The sequence below is a fragment of the Tetrahymena thermophila genome (genome assembly GCF_000189635.1).
Source record: "Tetrahymena thermophila SB210 genomic scaffold scf_8254495, whole genome shotgun sequence".
NCBI lineage: Eukaryota > Ciliophora > Oligohymenophorea > Hymenostomatida > Tetrahymenidae > Tetrahymena > Tetrahymena thermophila.
In genome coordinates this window covers 403797-424492 of record NW_002476270.1, presented here as the reverse complement: position 1 = coordinate 424492, position 20696 = coordinate 403797, and the positions used below count along the sequence as shown (strand labels likewise).

Below are 20696 nucleotides of genomic sequence, written 5' to 3'. Positions count from 1 at the left end.
TGGAAATCCTCTCTTACTTTGAGCTTGAATTTTCATATCAGCTGATCAGATGTGATAATTTTCTAAATTGTTCGTTGTAGAATATATCTGATTGATAAAAGATTATATATGATGAATCTGATATCAGAAATTCTACTATTAACACAAGCCTCCCTTATAACTTGTTGACATAGAAAAGATATCTACTTCATTTATATGATAAAGCCAATAAAAGATATGAAATTCAAATCAAGAACAAGAAAGAAATATAAATAAAGTGAATTTTCTAGTTGAAAATATTTAATATTTTATATGTTGTTATATATATTTGAATGACTTTAATTCATGTGTTTTAACTGTATCAATCAATCAATTTAAAAATGAATGAAATTTTTAATTACTAATCATAATCTCTTTTTGATTTTTATGCCAAGAAAAATATTATTTAAATAACTATTTAAAACTTAAAAGAAATTTAAAAAATGTTATGTCATCCTATTCTCTCAACTTTGATTATTTAAAATTGGCAGCTATTTAATTAGATTTTTAGATTAAAAGATTATTTAAAAAACCTTATTGTCAAATCAGATTAAAAAACCACTAAACTCAAAGATGAATTCATTAAAAATAACTTATATCATTTTGATTCTAGTTAAATTTTGTATTTCTTTTTAGTGTGAATAAAATGAAATATATTCCTTGGTTACTTAATCTTGCTTATAATGCTCTAATGAATGTTAGACGTGCTTTAATACAAAACCATCTTCTTGCATAACCTGTAAGTAGAACTTATTTAAAAGCTCTGATGATGATTCTACTTGCGTTCAAAAATGCTAAATCAATGAATTTTAAAATGAAAACAAAGAGTGTGTAAAATGCTAAGTTTTTGGATGTGTTAAATGTGATGAAAGCTAAAAATGTTATGAATGTGATTAAAATTTAAAGCTTGATTAAGCTAATAATTAGTGCATGATTATGGATAATGTCTGTTCATATTTGAATAACTTTTATTAGGGAGCAACAAATATTTAAAATTGTTAAAAAGATTGCTCACCTACCTTTTACTAAAATATGGAAACTTAAACTTGCGAAGAGACTGTAAATTGTACATAAATTCAAGAAAGCAAGAGATTCTCTTTTGATGAAAGAGTAATAGAATTCTAAAAAATAAATTAAAACTAATATTTAGTAGTAGGAAATGGTTGTACTTTTGCTTTAGTAGACTAAAATTGGGACATAATCAATGTACAGGTTTTGTAAAATTTAGAATATTACAATTTTTATTATACTTCAAATGGATAAGAAACTGATAGAAGAAGTTTTATAGTTGGATATTATGGGGGATGTTCTGCAGGTACTGTATTAAAAGTTGTTAATTTTAAAACACTAGAAGTAGAATTTGAAATTAATAATACAAATTATGAATACACAGTTCAGCATGTGGATTAAATAAACTAAATTGTTTTTTTAGTTTCATTATATAGCGGCAACATCATGTTGTATGATGCTATTAACAAAAATATGAATCAATAAAAGATTGAATTTTTAAAAATATTATTTTTCTATCAAATTGAAAATTAAACATCTTCAATTTATCTCATGTAGAATTAATTATAGACAGGATAAGTGATATTTTAAGTAATTTATTATAAAAATTAATATTTATATTTATAATATTAAATATTTAAAAAAAAGGTAGCAACATTGAACTAAAATAGGTCATTAGATTTTAAAAATATAAATTAAGAAAATTTGGATAATTAATTATTTTTCAGATTAAGTTAATAAAATGATTATTATATTTTATTTTCTTTCTTCAATTATTACACTTTAACAATATCAAAAATTATTATAAAAGAAGATAAAATAAGCAGGCTTTAAATAATACAATAATATTAATATATTCTTCCATATAATGTATTAATCTATTACTCATAAATGCTCAATTGCATTATTTAATAGAATTAGAAATATCACAATTTAGAAATATTAATACTAAATAATGAATCAGAATAAATAGTTAAAAAGATGAATATAACATCCTCATAATTAAGTTCATTTTAAATATTTGAAGATAAAGGCACGAATTCTACTTTAGCATTTATATTTTCTGAAACACTACAAATTATTAATATAACAAATTTTATAATTTAAAGTGAAAGCTAATAGTAAAGTATTTTAACTTAGTTCTAACCTTTAAATTATACTTTTATTACCTAGTCTTCAAAAATTAATAGTGTAAACATTATGAAAGATTAAAATACTATAGAGTTTTTTATTTCACAAGTCTTATCTGATTTGTCTGCTTATCAATAATTTATTAGATTTAGATATAATCTAACTGATTTTACATATTAAATAAAATACTTAGCACCATATTAATTTAAATCCCTCTACATATAAAACTAGCTATTTTTGAATTAAAATCAATAAGCTTTAACTACTTCTGACGTTAATAATAATTAAAATTTTATTTATATTTTTGATGGTGAGTAAAAGCTTGTAAATTAAACTATTGGATATCTTATGATTTCAGAATATGCTTAAGGATACCAAAGAATCCCTAATTTGAGCACTAAAATGCTATAACTAAATCAAAATGAAAATATTTTATTAGGAACTCTTAAATTTGTTTAATAAATAAATAATAAATATATTATCCTTTAATAATAAATATATTTCACAATTTACCAATACATCTTTGACATAACTCAAAATAAATAAATTATATCATACAGTTATACTGATAATGGTTAATAAACAAACTTTGCTTATATTTAAAAAAGAAATATTTTAATAGTTAATAATATTCCTTAAGCTTTTAATTTGAACAATTCATAATAGCTGATAAATAATAGCGAGGATTTTTTATAAAATATTTAATTATTAATTATCAACGATGACTATCTGATTTATTAATCAATGAATTATTAATATGAAATGGTCTTAAATAAATTAGATTTATCTACATTTAAAAGTAGTTAAATTTTTAATTTTTAATATAATTCAAATTTTTTATTATGGACTTTTAACATAAATTCAAACAATCCTCTTATTTTTGATGATATCATTTATTTCTGTGATTATTTAAACTAAAAATATTGTCAGCCTTTCTCTTTAAATGAATAAAATTTTATTCTGGAACCAACTGAATTATAATTACTCCCTCTAATTAATCCTACAGCTACATATCAAAAAACAAAAGAAATATTTATGTTTTGCTATGGAACTATATTAGTGTACTCATATGATTTGTAAAACTTAACCTTATTAAATATTGGGATTGAGTATCCAACTTTTTAAATGCAATAATAATTAGACATGTTTCAAAATGATAGATTTGCATTTTATTTTGATTAAGCATACTTTTATAAATTTGACATGGAGCTTAAGTAGTTCTAAATTATAGATGCTGGTTCTTCTTCATTTTACTTTTTGTAATTGTAAATTAATTTCTATTTTTTGAACAATACTTCATATGCAAAAAAATCTGGAAATATAATTGATATTGATAATATGATAATTATCAAAACATAGTAAGAAGATAATACTCTGATTGGCTAAGTATAAATGGATGAAATATAATTTCACATATTTTAATCATAAAACGGAGTATATTGGCATAAAAATTTGTTTAACTTTCCTTTTTAAGTCCTTAATTTTATTTCAACTTAACTTTTTTAAGATTTATATTTCTAATCTACAGAAAATCTAATAGCTTTATACGATAGTAGCTGTAAATGTGTTTAGATTTATGATATAATAAAAAATAACCAGTTAGTTACAGTAAATCAAAACAAGATTGAAAGCGAGTTAACTGTACCAATTAAGATATTAGATTGGGCTGAAAATAGTTTTTTTTATGTATATGGATCAAATATAAATTTATTTAATCCAAAACTAAATTTATAAAATAAATTAATAGCAAAGTTAGATTCGGATATTACAGATTATTAATATTGTATTTAGCAATAAATTATAGTTGTTCAAACTAAAAACTAAAATTTATTCACAATTTAAGTAAATTATTTTATTTATTACAAAACATTTCTTAAATAAGCTTTAAATTAATAGATGCAATCAGGGGTTTAATTACAAGTAAACACAGCTTTTTCAGTCAATTAAGGCTAAAATATTTTACCACTTAAATTTACTTTATAATGCTCTCAAAGCCTATTAATCATTTATTCTCCTGTGGTGAGAATTTTAGACTTAGTTTCTGGCAATGATTCATAATATTTTCAAAGCGTAATATTTATATTTATTTGAATAATTATTAGAATTATTTTTTTTGATTTCTGTAAATATTAATTATTTTTTATTTTAGGCAAATTTATTCTTCTTAAAAAATCAAAACAACTTCTAAAATATCCCGATAGTAAACGTCTAAAAATAGCTAATAATATGTTTCTTAGATACAGGAAATAGTTTTTTTCAAAAAAATAACAACGTATAAACTTTAATTTCGTTTGATTATAGATAAAATCATACAAATCTTTATTATGATCTTACATATGGGATATTAATAGGACTTATTGGTGTGACAAAATAAGTTAATATTATGACTGTTCCTGGAGATTTAGATGTATTTAGGTACTATACAATAAATCCCTTTTTGTAAGGAGCTACTTATTATTTATAGGAGTAATCCAGCATAATTTTAGTTGACTCAACTCCTATTATTTACTTATGCAACTATCTATAAAGAAATATCACAACTTTCAATACATTTATCAAAGATACTTAGGGAATCTAGATGGAATAAAACAAATAGGTAGTCTTCTTATATTCATACAAATTTATTTATGCTTTAAAATATCCAGAAATGTAGCTCATTGAAACTTTTTCTTTACATTAATATGATTAGACAAATATTTTGAGCATATTTATTAATTCACAAATTTCTATCTTGATAGTGTAAACAAGTACTGCGTTTATTAGCTTTGATCTAACAGAAGTACTCTATGCAAGCGAAACTAACTTATTTTAGTATTAAAAAATCTAAAATATATACTTAAATGATGAATATTAAGTGTATTATAGTTTAACTAATCTTTCTCTAAATTTATTCAAAAACGCTTAAATTGTTGATAGTTTGCTATTTGAGCCATTTTAATAAAATATTTAGCCATATTTTACAGAGCCATTATTAGTGTCTGAAAAGGAATTCATATACATTACATATAATTAATTAAGGCTCATTTAAATAAATTTGCAAACAAATTCTTTAACATAAATATTTTAAATTACATTATAAAATACCCCTGATAATTTCTTTTTTGATAGTATATCAAATTAAGTATTATTACTTTACTCATAAAACTTGAGATTATCTGCTATTAATTTATAAAACCATAGTTAAGGCGAGGTTTTTATAGCAAGTTTAAAGGAGTTTGACAGACCTTAATCCTTTATTTGCAGTTAATATATAGTTACAGCATCTATTAATATCATTTAAACTTACAACATTTAAAAGAACATAACTAATATAATTTAATTACCTAATTTAGGCTAAGTAAAATAAATATTTAAATTATAGATTAGTTAATTTGAAAATGATATTTGGAAAACTCCTTTTGAAAGCTATGATAGAATAAATACAAAGGACTAGATAAAAGAAGGATAGTTTATAAAAAATGTATTTGTTTTTTAACAAAATAACTTTGGTTATAATTTTTATATTATTGATTTGGTAAGTAATAAAGTTATTTAGTAATAATCTCTAAAAGAATATAAAATCTTCAACATAGTAAGTGATCCTTTTAAATAGATGATATATATTGTTAGCAATTAAGCAACAACGAATATTTTTAGTTTTTAACTAGAATTTATTACTTCAATACCAAATTCTTGTCTAAAGTAAGCATTGATAACTTATGATGCTAATTATATTTATTCTATATGTCCTAATGATATAATTGTATATAATGCAATAAGTTTTGAGCAGTAATTTTATACAATAAATAAAGGTATCTCAGAAGCAAATAATATAGTAAATATGAACTATAATAATTATATTATTATTGTTTAGAAAAAAAAACTATCTTTAATATAATTGAAATATAGTGACAATTACGAGATTGTTTATGAATATTATTAAGATAATTTATTTATATAAAGTTTTTAACTTGTTAAGGACTCAAATAATTAAGTTTATGCTTCTATGGTATCATCTAGTTATGAAAATATTTCTAAAATATAAATGCCTCTCTCATAAAATAATTTATGTTCTATTTAAATTTAATAGTAAAATAGAACATATGAAAATATTTACACAAAATTAAAATTAGATTAATGGACTTTATATTTGAATACTACATAGTAAACACTTTCATTAATAGAAATAGAATATTTAGATGGATAATCAATATAACAATTTGATATTTAAGTACAACTTTAAAATATAGAACCATTACATTAGATCAGCTTAAAGTTATTTTCTATTAATATGTACAAAATATTTTGGTAAGATAATATTATCTTTTCTAAATAAATAAAAAATCTACTTTTAAAATAAATGTCTTTAATAATTTCAGCATAAATTAATTTGAATTAAAATTAGACGATGAACAATTTCTAAATGCTTAATATGTCATTAACTTTAAATAACTCAATTAATTTGTCAGGTTTTAACAAAATTTACTTGTAATAATTATAAATCATAACCCAAAGTGATATATAAATTACTATTTCTAACTGTAATTTAGTGGTAATAGATTAACTATTCTTGAATGAAATATAGATGCAAGATTAATTTTTATTTGTTTTAAGTAATAATACAAATGTGGTAATAAATGATGTTTATATTTCTGATCTAACTTCGAATTAAATTTTCTAGATTATCTATAGCGAATAAGTGACTATATAAAATATTTACATATAGAATTGCACTCATTTAATTAATGCGTTTGATATAAAATAAATTCAAAATCTTACGATTACGAATACTTTCTTAAACAAAAATTCATTTTCTTTTGTTTACTAAATACAAAGTACAATAAACTCATCTATTTAGAGTATTTTAGTTAAGAACTCTACAGAAGTCATGATAGTTTAAATTCAAGAGTAAGATATTAACACAGTTTAATACCTTAGTGGTAAGTTTATTTTAAATAATGTAACACTTCTTAATTGTGTAGATACAAACTTCTCTATTGAGGTTAAGTCGGCTAAATTATCTCAAATTGCTTTAGATTATATTGAAGTTTCATAAACTATTTTTAGTATTTAAGCTGAATAAATAAATTTGGATTATTTTAATATCACAAATACCAAGCCATTTCCAAATGGAGCTGATAGTAAATTAATTGATATAAAAAGTTTCATTAATTCTTATATTAGCAATATTTATTCATTAGATAATGAAATATCAATCCTTAATATAAATTAACAAAGCATAGGAGGATATGCTCATATTTCTTAATCAAAATTCATAAATTTCACAATATAAAACAATAATCCTTTGATATTATTAAATGAACTCTAAAATATAGTATTAGGGAATGTTTTAATAAAAAATGTGATAAATACTTAAAATTAGTTTACTTCTATTTTTGTAATTTAAAATTGTTATAATGTAACTATTAGTGATAGTTAATTTAGTAACAATATTAATAGCAATGGCCCAGGAGGAGTTATACATGCTACTGAAAATAAAGTAATTAATATATTAAATTCAATATTTTAGTTAAATTAATGTTTGATGTTGAATGGAGGAGCTATATTCGTATTAAATACAATATAAATGGGCACTTTAAATTTAAATTAAGTATAGCTAATATCAAATAAAGCAGTTTATTCTTCTGGAGGAGCCATTTATTTATAGAATAATAATTTAATAATGTAAAACTCTGTGGTTTCCTCTAATTTAGCTTAGATAGGTGGTGGAATATACTATACACAAATTTTTCCATAATTTATTATTGATTTATAAAGTAGTAATAAAAATAATAACACTTTTAAAAATAATGTTGGAATAATCTTTGGAAAAAATTTTGGTTCTACTTTAAGGAAAGTGCATATCGATTTAGATAGTATAGAAGCACCAAATACAATCTTGGAATATTTTTAAGATAAAAACATACTAATCAAATAATTTAAAAGTGGAAATTAAATAAATTTTAAAAAAATATAATTGTTGGATGAAGAAGACAATCCATTAAAGTTACTAGATTTTAATTCAACTCAATTTAGTTAATTGAGTAATGATGTTTAATCTTTACTACAATAAATTAGTGTTTCAGTAAATTGTGAATAAGAAAATTAGTAAATATAATGTGTTGGTTAGCTTTAAGCAAAATCGTTTACAAATGGAGGATTTAGCTTAGATGTTTAAATATTGTATAAGCCTATGTCCAATATGACCCTAAAATTAGTGAGTAATGTGTTTCCAGAAATTAAAGATTCAAATGGAAATATCGTATTTATAGGAGGGTAAGTAGAATAAAATGTTTAAGTTTTTATGGAATAATGTTCAGTTGGAGAAATACTTACATAATATGGCAATTCTATTGCTTGTGAATCTTGTCCAGATGGAAAATACTCATTAATTTAAAATGATAGTTAATGTAAATTATGTCTTGATTCAGCTATTAGGTGTATAGGTTCAAACATTTATTTAAAAAATGGATATTGGAGAGAAAATAATTAAACAGACAATATTTTTTAATGTACTTTTAATCCATTATCCTGTAAACCAGAGCTTTCTACTTCTAAAGTAAAATAATGTTTTTTTTTAAATAATTATTAATTAAAAAGAGTTTATAATCTATTCAAAACTTGTTATAGTTTAAAAATTTAATTTTTATCTTTATAACTCCGAAATTTAAAAGTTTAACTGTGATGTAGGTTACAAAGGACCTCTATGTCAGAGCTGTGATACATATGGTTAGATATGGGAAACAAATTATTCTGAAATATTAAATCCTGGTTATTGCTATAAATGTTAAGAAAGCTAAGTCAAAATTATTGTTTATAATTTGACTTTCTTCTTTTTAATATTTTGTTATATTTTAACAATCTTAAAAAGAATTATTAACTAACTTGAAATTAAACTCACTGGCTACTTCCTTAATAGATTGGATATCATTTATTTAGGTTCAACTTGTAATAATTTCTTATTTTTTATATTTATCATAGTTTTATTTTTAAAAAAAGTAAGTTAGCTAGATAGACCATCAATTTTATCTAAGATTCTAACTGAACATTTATAAATATTATCTTTAATATGCACTTTTACATTCAAAATGCCTAGCTCATTTACTCTTCCAATATAGTTTTCAGGAAATCCTACTAGCTTAACTAGTAAGTCTATCGATTGTGTTTTTTCACATTATCCATAATTATAACCTTTATGGCTATTTTAATCTCTATGGTCTTTATCTCTGCCAATAGGAATATTTTTAATATATATTCTGATTGGATTTGTTTATTTCGTATTTAAAGTAAATATTTTTTTTAAATATTTACGTACTGCAGTTATATTTATTTACTTTTACTTCTTTCCAATGATCATTACTCTAGCATGCAGATCGTTTAACTGTATAACTATAGGAAATAAAAAATATTTAGATTTAGACTTAAACGTTGAATGCTTTGATAAAGATTATCACTTACCTTTTATATTTTATTATAGCATTCCAGTAACATTATTATGGGGCCTAATTATTCCTCTTATACTTTTCTATAAAATTTATCATGCTAAATAAAATAAAAAATCTATATTTATACGAATAAAGTATTCTTTCTTATTTGCAGGTTATAAAGAGAGATATTATTTCTGGGAATTTTGGAAATTATTTTTCAAAATGAAATTGATTGTAGTATCCATCCTGCTTAAACAAAATATATATTATAAGGTAATTTAACTTTTCTAATTTAATAAAAAATTAAAAAATAAAGTTTTTTTGGGTAATAAATGAATTTTTTTAAATTTCTTCAATTTTTATTATATTAATTAACTTAGAAATAAACTTTTGCAGTGAATAAATTATTATATTATATTTTTATGCTTTTAAGTAAATAAAAATAATTATATAATATATATTTTTAATCTTTTATTTAAATAATATATTTAAAAAAATAGGTAGGTGTTTTGAATATACTTTTGCTATTCTAATTTTATTTGCTTTTAAAATCTAAACCTTATGTTAGAGAATACTTTAATAGTTTATCGCAAATATCTACATTTTTATATGCTTTATCTTTAAATTTGTGCTTTTTATAGATAATTAGTGATCAAAATGAATAAGAGGAATAAATTGCTTGGATATTTTTAGTTTTCTTTATAAATCTTCTTTTTATTTTTGTTTTAGTATTAGGTTTATTAAGATTAAATATATCTGTAGAACGAGAGGAGAGAAATTGTTTTTAAAATATAATATTTTAAATATGCAATAAACATCCTTCATTATTCGATATTAAAATATAAAAAAAAGATAAGATAAGATTTCTTTTAAAGATAAGAGAACTAAAAAAAAAAATTAGATAGTTGATAAGTTATCAAAAAAATGTTGATCCTACAGAATCAATTCAAAAACACTTTAATTAGAAAAACTTACAAAATTAAATTCTATCCCCAAACTCTATAAAATTAACTTAAACAATCTCATCTGAATCTGATGAAAAGTAAAGCATTTTTAAAAAATATAATTTCAAAAATAGGATGAAAAATAGATAGCCTTACTATACTAGAAACACTAAACCCAACTAAATATGTAATAATTAAACTATTTAATTTAAAATTATATATAAAATTAAAAAATGATAATAGAGCTCAGAGATCAGGCTTCTTCTAACCTATCAAGTTTTAGAAACTCAAATTTTAGCGGTGATTACATTATTGAAACAGAGTCTTCAATATAAAATAAAGATTTATTAAAAGTTTAAAATTGAATTTAGTATTTAAATTATTCTATTTATTGATCAGCCAGTCAATTATTCACTAATATGATTGTTTAAGTTCTTTTTAGTTATTCTTTCTTGTTTCTCCTTTCATAAAGATATTGCTATTTTGGTTTGTATTAATTTTTAATTTTTTTTAAAACTATCAAAATTCTATCTTAATTTAAAAAAAATAACATTAAAAAAAATATTTATATTTTAGAATATTGGGTAAATGGTATATTAACATAAATTATATAATAAATGTTATTATATATCAATAAATATATTGTAAAAACTTTTAAAATAAAATTTTATAAATTTTATTTATTTAATATCAGGATTTACTAATCAAAATTGTAGAAATATTAATATATATATATGAGAAGTGATCAAAATTTTTTTTTAGGGGTATATATTAATTTGTTTTATGTTTATTTAATTTAAATTTTAAATATTGATAAAATTTTTGTTTTAATAAATATATTGTTTTTACTAAATTAGAAAAATTTTAAGATTGAAATTTCTTGAGCCATTATGAAAAGAGTAAAATAATTCTTGATAAAAAGATTTATCTAATAATCCGTTTTTTATTATTGTGAGAATTTATTTTTTCATCTTATAACCCATAATTGTTTAAAATTAAATTATTTAATTTAGACATATTTCAATTATCAATTTCTTAATAATTAATTTAATCTATGCTACAAGTTTTATATAACTCATGAATAATAAATAATTGTTTAATTAATTAATATGTACTTTTAGACTAGTTTTTAAAGAATATTAAATTGATATTACAATTAATATTATTAGAAACATTTTATTTATGAATGATATTTTCAAAATCTATTTTAATTAAATAAATTATTTATTTATTTTAAAAATATTTCAATTATCATTTTCTTAAAAATAAATCAAATCTATGCAAGTTTTATATAGTTAATTGGCACCAAAGTGTATAGCTAGATAATAGGTTCCATTTTAATCTAATAAATCCATGTCTCTTAATTTGTTGATATTATTATATTCAGGATAATCTAAGAAATATATCTATTAATGTTTAATATTTACCCTCATTTCCAATATCTGGTCAGCAAATATTTAATAAAAATACTCACCTTACAATACATCAGCTCCTGCATTAGATATTTTACAAAATGTTTTGCCTTAGCGCGTTTCATTTAGAGTTTTATCCATATGTTTTGAATTAAGAAGACCAATAATAAAATACTCACCAGCTATATCATTGAATTTAAATCTGATAGTGTAAGTTTTATTCTAAGTTAATTCATATTCAAAATATATTCCACCATATAAACTTATGTTATTTTTAATAATTGATATAACGTTGTTATCATTAGATACTATTTAAATCTAATTTGATTGGCTATAGGAGCAAAAACGAAAATATTACAGTAGCTGCAAATGTTTTGAAGCCTCTTCATCTTATTGCTTTATGATAAAGTCAAAATCGTCAATTAATTTAAAAGTAGAATCTTTCAATTTAGTAAATAATTACTAGGAATATTTATTAGAATTTTTAATTTTTTATAGTTATTACTTGAGAATATTTGTATTTTAATACTCTTAAAATATAGTTTCTTAAATAAATTCGTTTAAATCTTCCAAATTTTAAAAAATATTTGAGCTATTTACAAATTATTGTAGCTACTTCTTGCCTGATATTTAGTTATAAATTTTAATGCAATCTTCTTTTTCTTTATTTTACCTCAATATTGATTGAATAATACATTTTTTTATTTATTATAGCTTTTGGACTACTTCTGAAATGTATAAGGTGAATTACTATTCTATTTGTTCAATACTATAAACCTCTTGCTGGAGTATGTATTTAAGATCTTTTAATAAAGTAGGATCTTGAACAGGAGGCCAATTTCTGAAAATGTGTTCATTATTGCTTAGTTTAATACTCTTAATTGATATGTAATCTTATATTTGGTCTTCTTCTAAAGCACACTCCTCACACTTTAGTATTTCATTGTTTTCATCGCTTATTTTAATATATTTAATTTTAAATTCAGGGTGGATTTTGCAAAAGGCATTATTTTTAAGTTTATCACTATCCATTTATTTATGAGTTTTTTTGCTTGCTATTTTTTTTTATGAATTATTTAATAAACTTAATATTTTTTAGATTTTTGATAAAGATCAAATAAATTTAAATGCAGTAATATTTTTACAAGATATAATATATAAAGAGGTTATCGAATAGAGATATTTAATATAAATTTGTTTAAACATACATTTTAACTTCACATATCAAGCTTTTAGATAATAGATATAATTTATTCATTAGGATTGATTATTTTTTTTACTTTTATTGATGTTAATTTTTAAATCTACTAAATACAATCATATATTTATATTGAAAGAGTGTCCAACTCTGCGTTTTTGTTTTATTCTATTTCAAATTAATCTATTTAATTGTTAATATCTTAAATTTTTTCTTATTAAATATTAGGCTATTGTTATTTTTTTTCAACATCGCATTAATCTAAATTTATTTTATTGGTATTAATCTAAAAAGAAAAATGAGAAGATTAATGGACTTCCTCCTCGTTTCTATAGTTTGAAATATAAAGTTTACTACCATTTATCAAAATATAATCATTTTATGGAGTTTCAATTTATTTATTATCAATTATAAGGTTTTTCTTTTTAGGGGATAATTACTTAGATACTAGGATCTTCGAGCAAGACTATTTACTAATTTACTATTTTTAAATAATGTGATTTTTGCTTTATGACTTTGATAGTTTTTTATTAATTTATGAAAGGATTAACCATACAGAATCTATACCAGGTAAATATTTCTAGTATGACCCTTGTGCCAACTTACTTTTTTACTTGTAGATTTTTTAAATGAGATTGAAGTACGATTATACTTCGTTTTCATTCACATCTTTAAAGTTGCTCTCTGCTTTACTTTAAACGAGAGATTTTTAAATTAATTCTTTAACTATTTAATCATTAAGTTAAAGAGAATAAAATTTAGTTAGAAGAAGTTTTATGCAGTTCTAGTTTAAGAATGGCTTATTATAATACATAGCTTTAAAGTTACGTACACAAATATTCAGTAACTTAAAAAGTTCTTACAAATTTAGTTTTTGTAAATTGTAATTAAGCTCAAGTTGAAATGATTCTTACTAATTATAAATCATAATAAGATACAGACACTTTAAAAAGCTTGGACATTTACTTACTTTAGATTATAACTTTAGAAGGTATTCAAAATAAGTTTCATTTATAAAATAGCTATCAATAACTATTGATTCTAGTATTTCAGCTATACTTAATCTCTCTCTTTGGTGCTGGTAAATATTTATAGACATAACTATGCTGATGATATTTAAAACTAGCTCTGCATATCTTTTTTGCTTAAAAATTAAATTTAACTCCTAGAAATCAATTAACTTTTTATCATATCTAGCTTGTTAAGAGCTTTCTTCTTCTCTTTAAGATTTTATGTAATTGATGAATTAAACATTAGAAATACTATATAACTATTGGTTTTATATAAATTAAGCTATTTTCATTGGACTAAGAGACTATTCAAATAAAATAGACTGCATTTATTTAAATTTTATATGTTCTCCAATTTCAAAAGAATTCATCTTTATTCCATATGCCCCTATCAAAATGTTAAAAGCAAATCCATCAAAAAAATTTTCTTCAAGGACTTCTACTTTATCAAAAGCTGTTAAAAGACTCTTAAATAACAGATATTCTAATTATTTAAATAAAATTATTAAATTTTTAGCTAAAAATTTTAATATAACTAATAAATCATTTATTTACCCATTTTGTAAGACTTGATGATGTAATATTCATGAAATAATTTAAAAGGATCCTTGTCTTTATTTTAAAGATCTATGAGACAAAGATTCTCCCATTTTTATTGGGCTTTTAGACTTTGATAAAGATAATCTAAACAAAATTTTACATCATATTGATGATTTTTCAAAAATAGTTCATAGTAAATATAGCTAGTTATTTAAAAGTTATCACTGTGGATCATATTCTCTAATTCTAATTTCCCATGATTTAAGTCTAAACTTAAAATATCTACACCATTATTCTTGTAAATATCGACTTAGAAAGTCCTATCACTAAGCTAAACAAATGGATCTATTTTTATAATCTGTATTTATTGATTTAAAAAAAATATATTAAAAATTGAAAGTTTCTTTTAATGTTTTCAAAAGTTTTTTTACTTGTTCAATATCACTGTAAAGACTGTATGAAAATATAGGCTAGGGAAAAATAGGCTTAAAATTAGGGGCTTCTAAGGTTTTTTTTTCACACTTTTATAGAGTGGTTTTTAAAAAAAATTCTAATTTAGTACTCTTTTCCTCTTACTAAAAAACAACGTAATAATTTTTCCACTAAATGATATCAATAATATTCTTTAATTAGATAAAAAATCTATATTTAGAGGAACAAAGATTGCCAGGTCTATACACTTTTAATATTTTAGTTTTGTAGCAGTAAAAAAATAAACGAATAGCACCTTCCTCTTCACTAATGAATAATTCAAACCCATTATTATTAATTGGAAATATCATTTCTTATAAATATGATTAGGATTTGGAATTATTAACTATATTTTTTAAATCGCCTGAATTTTTCACTTTCTTTCCATTTTGAGACATGTCTTTATCATCTTAATTATTTTTTTATAGTATTATTTGAATATATTCCTTTTCTTAACCAAACTGAACTAATAAATATGATAATGACTATGTTTCTATCAATCTCATCGTATTTAATTCTTGCTCTTCCATGTTGAATGCTAAAACCTAATACCAAATATAATAAATTGTCTTGCTTCTACAAAAAATTAATTTACTGTTTGAAGTGAATCTAAACATAAAAATAATATGATTCCTTTTTATGCTGCTACTATCGCATACTGTTTATTATCATTAGCTCTCCACAAATTTAAATATTTAAATTAACTAAATTAATTATCCTGCAGTTAGCTATTTTTTTTTGTAAGTGGATTAATTGTATTACTATTTTGTAAATCTGCTAGTCGAATCACCTAAACTTCTTTTAATTTTGGAGCTAAAACCCAAGTTTATTTATAATTTTATATGATAAATTCAGGATTTACTAAAACTTAATTATTCCATTCATCTTTTGCATCTTAAATACCAAATATGCCTAAAGGCAGTCTAAATAAATAGCAATCCTCTGTTAATATGAATCCAAAGTATCCTATTTCATCTATTTAAAGATCAACAACATGATGATCTTTGAACCATTGAAGCTTTTCTAATGATTTTTATTGTTAATTCAACTTCTTTTCTATGCTAATAAATAATTTAGAATTTAAAGTGCTAAATAGCTTATATTTTAATGTAATTGATGAGCCTAGACTCCATTTATTAATTCTTATGTCTTCTTTAACTCTTATAAAATTTTCTGTTTATATCATGCTTTTTTAATTAAAATTAATCTGAAAATGCAAATTAAAAATTTTTTACTTTTTGTTGGATACTGATTTGTTTTTTAATATTTTAAGTAATTTTTACGTTTTTCAATAAATAATATTAAAATTATAAAAACAAACACTTACTCTTGATTTTTTACCATTAAAATATTATTTAAAATAAACATCCATTTAAAAATAAATTATTTTAAAATTAAATTATTAATTAAATTTTTAAAATTTTATATCTCTTTTAATTTGTGCTTCTTAATATTTATTTATCATAAAAACATAGGATAAAAATAAAAATTAGTTAAAATAAAAATAAAAATTAGTTAAAATCATACAAAATTTACTAGAAATAAATTAGTTAAAGATCAATCAAATATTTAAACAATGTTACTAATTTTTTAATTAAAATTAAATTTAAATAACAAAAAAATTAATATGTTTATTAAATTTCTCTTTTATCTTTTAGAATTTAATTTTTATATTACACATGCTTTACTGCTATTTTTTTTAGAAGTTAAAAATAAATATTATATTATGCTGACTTATAGAAATAAGAAAATATTAATATTAATTTTTTGTTACATAGATAATATAAAATATTAAAATTCTAATATCGGCTAATATGAAACAATTCGAAATACAAATAAGTATAACAATAACTTACATAAATTTGAATAAATGAATGCTTCAAATATTTCTTGTAAAGATATTTGAAGATTGCATAAAAAATGAAATTTCATTGACCTTTAAACAAATTAATTCATGTATCTGTTAAGAATTTCTAAATTAAATAATAATACAAATACAAATTCAAGTTAAATGCTGAAATATTCATTTTTATTTATATTTTTGTTATCTTCAATTAACAAACAAAAAAACATTAGCCTTGATTAATTTTTTGTAAAAAATTTTGTTAGTTTAATAATAATTTGATATATAAAAATGAGTTACAATCCAAAAAATTTAAAAGACAAAATAGATCGAATTTTAGAATAGAACAAGCGATATTAACAGTAAATTCCTTAAAATTTTATCAAGGGATGGAGATAGTGTGTAAGCCAAAGCACTTAGCCAAAATCTTCAGTTCATGCAAATTAGATGAGTAATAAAAACAATTTGTAGATTAATACAAATAACTCTTACTGTAAAGCCAGATCAGCGAATTCATGGGCTGGTGATTCTGGAAATACAAAGTTGAGAATAAGTACTACTCCAAATAGTTAATCATCAAATAATAATAAAGAAAATGTGTTTAGAAGAAATGAATTCTTATCTACAAAAAATAGCTCTGTAAAAGGAAATAAAAAAAAGATAGAATACAATTTTAACTTAACGAATGATGGTATTACTTTAAAAAATTAAAATTTATCTTATTATTAGAACTATGTTAATAAAAGCAACTTAGATAAAAATTCATCTTTAGCATAAAATGATGTTTCATATTAAAATAAAAGTCCTTCAATTGACAATTCAAAGACATTTTTAATATCAAAGCAACATGATAACTAAGTAAATGGAAGTAAGGATACTTATATCCTTAACGATTCAAATAGTTACAATAACTAAACATGCATAAGTGCCTTACAGTAGAATATTAATGTAGGTAATAACTCAAATGTCTAAATAAATAAAAGCCTAAATTCTAGTTAAAATGGAGGTACATAAAACAAAAACGGCAACTTAAATTTAACTTCTAGCAGCTTGCAGAGCACTGCTGCTAAAAATTAAAAAGAAATTTTAAAGCAGAATTAAGCTTTTAACAATTCTTCAAGTTTTGTAAATACAAATAGCCCTGTTGCTTCAGGAGTTAATAAGTTGCTTTAAAATGGTAGTATTCTAGCATCTAATAGTAAGATTGCAGCTAGCCCTTAAAGTGAAATAGTAAACCAGCTAATTAAGATAATTGAACAAGATAAAAAGTATTCGGCAAAATAATTTTAATAATTTTAAAATTAGCAGCACTAAAATTCTTATGAAGGGATTAGAAAAAGAGAATCTTTTTCTCTACAGATGAAATAAGCATCACAAAATATTGATGCTCCAACAATTTCTAAAAGGGGAAGCAATTTTGGCTTGCTTGATAGCAATAACAACTACTAAAATTCTGAAGAAGACAATAACTAGAAAGTAAGGGAGTTAAAGACTAAATACCATCTAAGAGATGCTATTTTAAGATAGGAAATAAAGAGGCTTGAATAAGAAAATATTATGCTTAAAAGCACAAATAAGCAACTCGATGAAGAGGTTAATCGTTATAGGAATATAAGGACAATGGTAAAATTTGTTTTTTTACATCTTCTAATCTAATATTATTATATTTTTTAATATAGGAGAATAAATATATTAAAAAATTGGAGTAAGAATTGATCGAGGAAAAATAAAAATATCAAGTTAACTTTAAAAAGATAGCAAATGGTGAATGTATAAGCAGTAATAGTTTAGTCAGCAGTTCAGGAGGAGGTGGAAATGCCTCAAATAATAATCACGTTAGTTTTAGTAATTAAAGTAATGGATTATCAACTTATTAGGTTTAACTAAGAAACGAGCCTATTACTTAACAGAATGCATTCCAAGTGGCAAAATACTAAGAAAAATTGATATAAACTTTATCTGAAAAAGTTTCTGAATTGATGAACGAAAAAGAATATTTAGAATAAATATTAAAGAATTTACTTTTGAAAAACGAAATGGAAAAGTAAAATAAATATGAGTCGTTAAGTTTTGAGATAAGCTAACAAAAACCTTCTTACTTAAATACATCTTTTTCAGATAACAGCTGCTTTGCCTAATTTAAAGCATCTGCATCTAATTCAAGCTATCCTAACATACAAACTAATTTACAATAAATTAATGTGAATGTTTCACAGTCAAAAATACATCCTTAACCAGTTTTGAATCAAAATCAACATTTGGCAAATAATTAGTTAGCTTGCCATTAACAAATATCTTAAATAAAAGAAGAATATATGGAAGAAAGTTCAAGAGCCAAAACATCATAAACCTCTTCACAACAATAATCATAATAATAGGCATAGCAAATTAACAACAACAATCTATAATAGCTATAATAGTAAAAAGAAAATGTAAATATACTTAATAATATATTAGAAAAGAACAAAAATCTCCAAAATGTCAATAATACAAATCAATAATTTCCCAATTCGAGAAATTCAGAAACTCCAAGATAGAACCAAAAAAGATAGCAATCTGGATCAAAAGATTCATCATACCCCCCTTAAGCTCCTTCCTCCTTGAATTCAATTAAAAGATATACAAATAGAAAATACTAATAAGACTCTTCAGAAAAAAACTCTAATACAAATAGCATTGATGGATTTATATTTGGACCACCCAAATCTGCTCATTAATGTTCTTATGAAGAGCAATTAATAAATTAGCAATAATAGAATAATAAAGTAATATTCTTAGAAAATCAAGAAAATGAGGAATTTTATTGGGATCCTTATCATGATGAAATCGTAATAAATGAAGTCCAATTAAAAAACTTGATAGAGGATTACAAACGCAGGGCATAAAAGGTAGACCTTCTATGAGTAAATTGAAAATTCATAAATTTATATTCGAGAAAACCATTCAAGAATACAAAATTCATATATAATACTTCAATCTTACACAGATTTTGTTTGCTCTTTATGTTAATACTTTTTTTCCTCAGAAATTTAATCTTTTTTCCATAAAAATGGATTAGATTTAAAAAAAATTTGTAAGCCTTTGTCAGCTTATTAAATTTAGAAAAGATTAAATTTTTAGATTCTTAAAATATTTTATTTTACAAAATATTATTAGTTTGTTTATATTTATTTATTTATCTATCTACCTTTATATAGAATTACATATTTGTTAGCTTATTTATGAAAAAAATAATTTAAAAAAGTGATTAGGTAATGGTTACTAAATTTGGTAATTATTATTTGTTTCTATTTTTAGGATTAAGCCAAGCAATACCTAGGTAGGAGGTAGTTAGTTAGCTAGATAATTAATTAATTAATTAATTAATCAAATAAATTTTGTATCAATAAAAATCATCCGTTGAATTAGAAAAGTGTATTAATATAGAATACCAGATAGCAAAAAATTAAATGCAAATAATCGTTAGTAAGGTTTCTTTAATTATTAGTACGTCAAATTTAAATTAAAAATAAAAGATTGAAGCGAATTAAAAATTTTTATTTGAGTCATTTATTTAAAAAACTCCACTTTTTATGTTTGAATGAAAATAATTTAATAATTTTGTTATTTTATTTGATTATTAATTTCATTTTTTTCTTTCCTCTTTTTAATCAAATATGAGAGATGAAATAGAAGCATTTTAGAAAAGTAGCGAATATTGTTTTTGCAGTACATT

At 21.7% G+C, this 20696-nt stretch overlaps 4 protein-coding genes across 4 annotated transcripts; 3 read left to right on the top strand and 1 right to left on the bottom strand. All coding sequences in view use genetic code 6, as the record gives it.

Moving 5' to 3' along the window:
• Window positions 1–664: 664 nt before the first annotated feature.
• On the top strand, window positions 665–1687 carry TTHERM_00566950 (zinc finger protein; the record flags this gene model as incomplete). The annotated part of the gene is made up of 3 exons (XM_001022096.2): window positions 665–761; window positions 845–1580; window positions 1675–1687. The coding sequence occupies 3 exons, from the start codon at window positions 665–667 to the stop codon at window positions 1685–1687; spliced, it is 846 nt and encodes a 281-aa protein (XP_001022096.2).
• Window positions 1688–7024: 5337 nt separating this feature from the next.
• Window positions 7025–10872, top strand: TTHERM_000566949 (transmembrane protein, putative; the record flags this gene model as incomplete). Its single annotated transcript, XM_012799202.1, has 7 exons — window positions 7025–7277; window positions 7338–7636; window positions 7754–8695; window positions 8811–9084; window positions 9136–9836; window positions 10064–10694; window positions 10751–10872. The coding sequence occupies 7 exons, from the start codon at window positions 7025–7027 to the stop codon at window positions 10870–10872; spliced, it is 3222 nt and encodes a 1073-aa protein (XP_012654656.1).
• Window positions 10873–13030: 2158 nt separating this feature from the next.
• TTHERM_00566910 (hypothetical protein) lies at window positions 13031–16348 on the bottom strand. Its single transcript, XM_001022092.2, has 4 exons — window positions 15734–16348; window positions 15099–15683; window positions 14683–15025; window positions 13031–14611 (listed from the first exon to the last, which is right to left on the bottom strand). The coding sequence occupies exons 1-4, from the start codon at window positions 16322–16324 to the stop codon at window positions 13137–13139; spliced, it is 2994 nt and encodes a 997-aa protein (XP_001022092.2). The 5' UTR covers window positions 16325–16348; the 3' UTR covers window positions 13031–13136.
• Window positions 16349–17272: 924 nt separating this feature from the next.
• TTHERM_00566900 (hypothetical protein) lies at window positions 17273–19884 on the top strand (the record flags this gene model as incomplete). The annotated part of the gene is made up of 2 exons (XM_001022091.1): window positions 17273–18604; window positions 18661–19884. The coding sequence occupies 2 exons, from the start codon at window positions 17273–17275 to the stop codon at window positions 19882–19884; spliced, it is 2556 nt and encodes an 851-aa protein (XP_001022091.1).
• Between the last annotated feature and the right edge of the window lie 812 nt (window positions 19885–20696).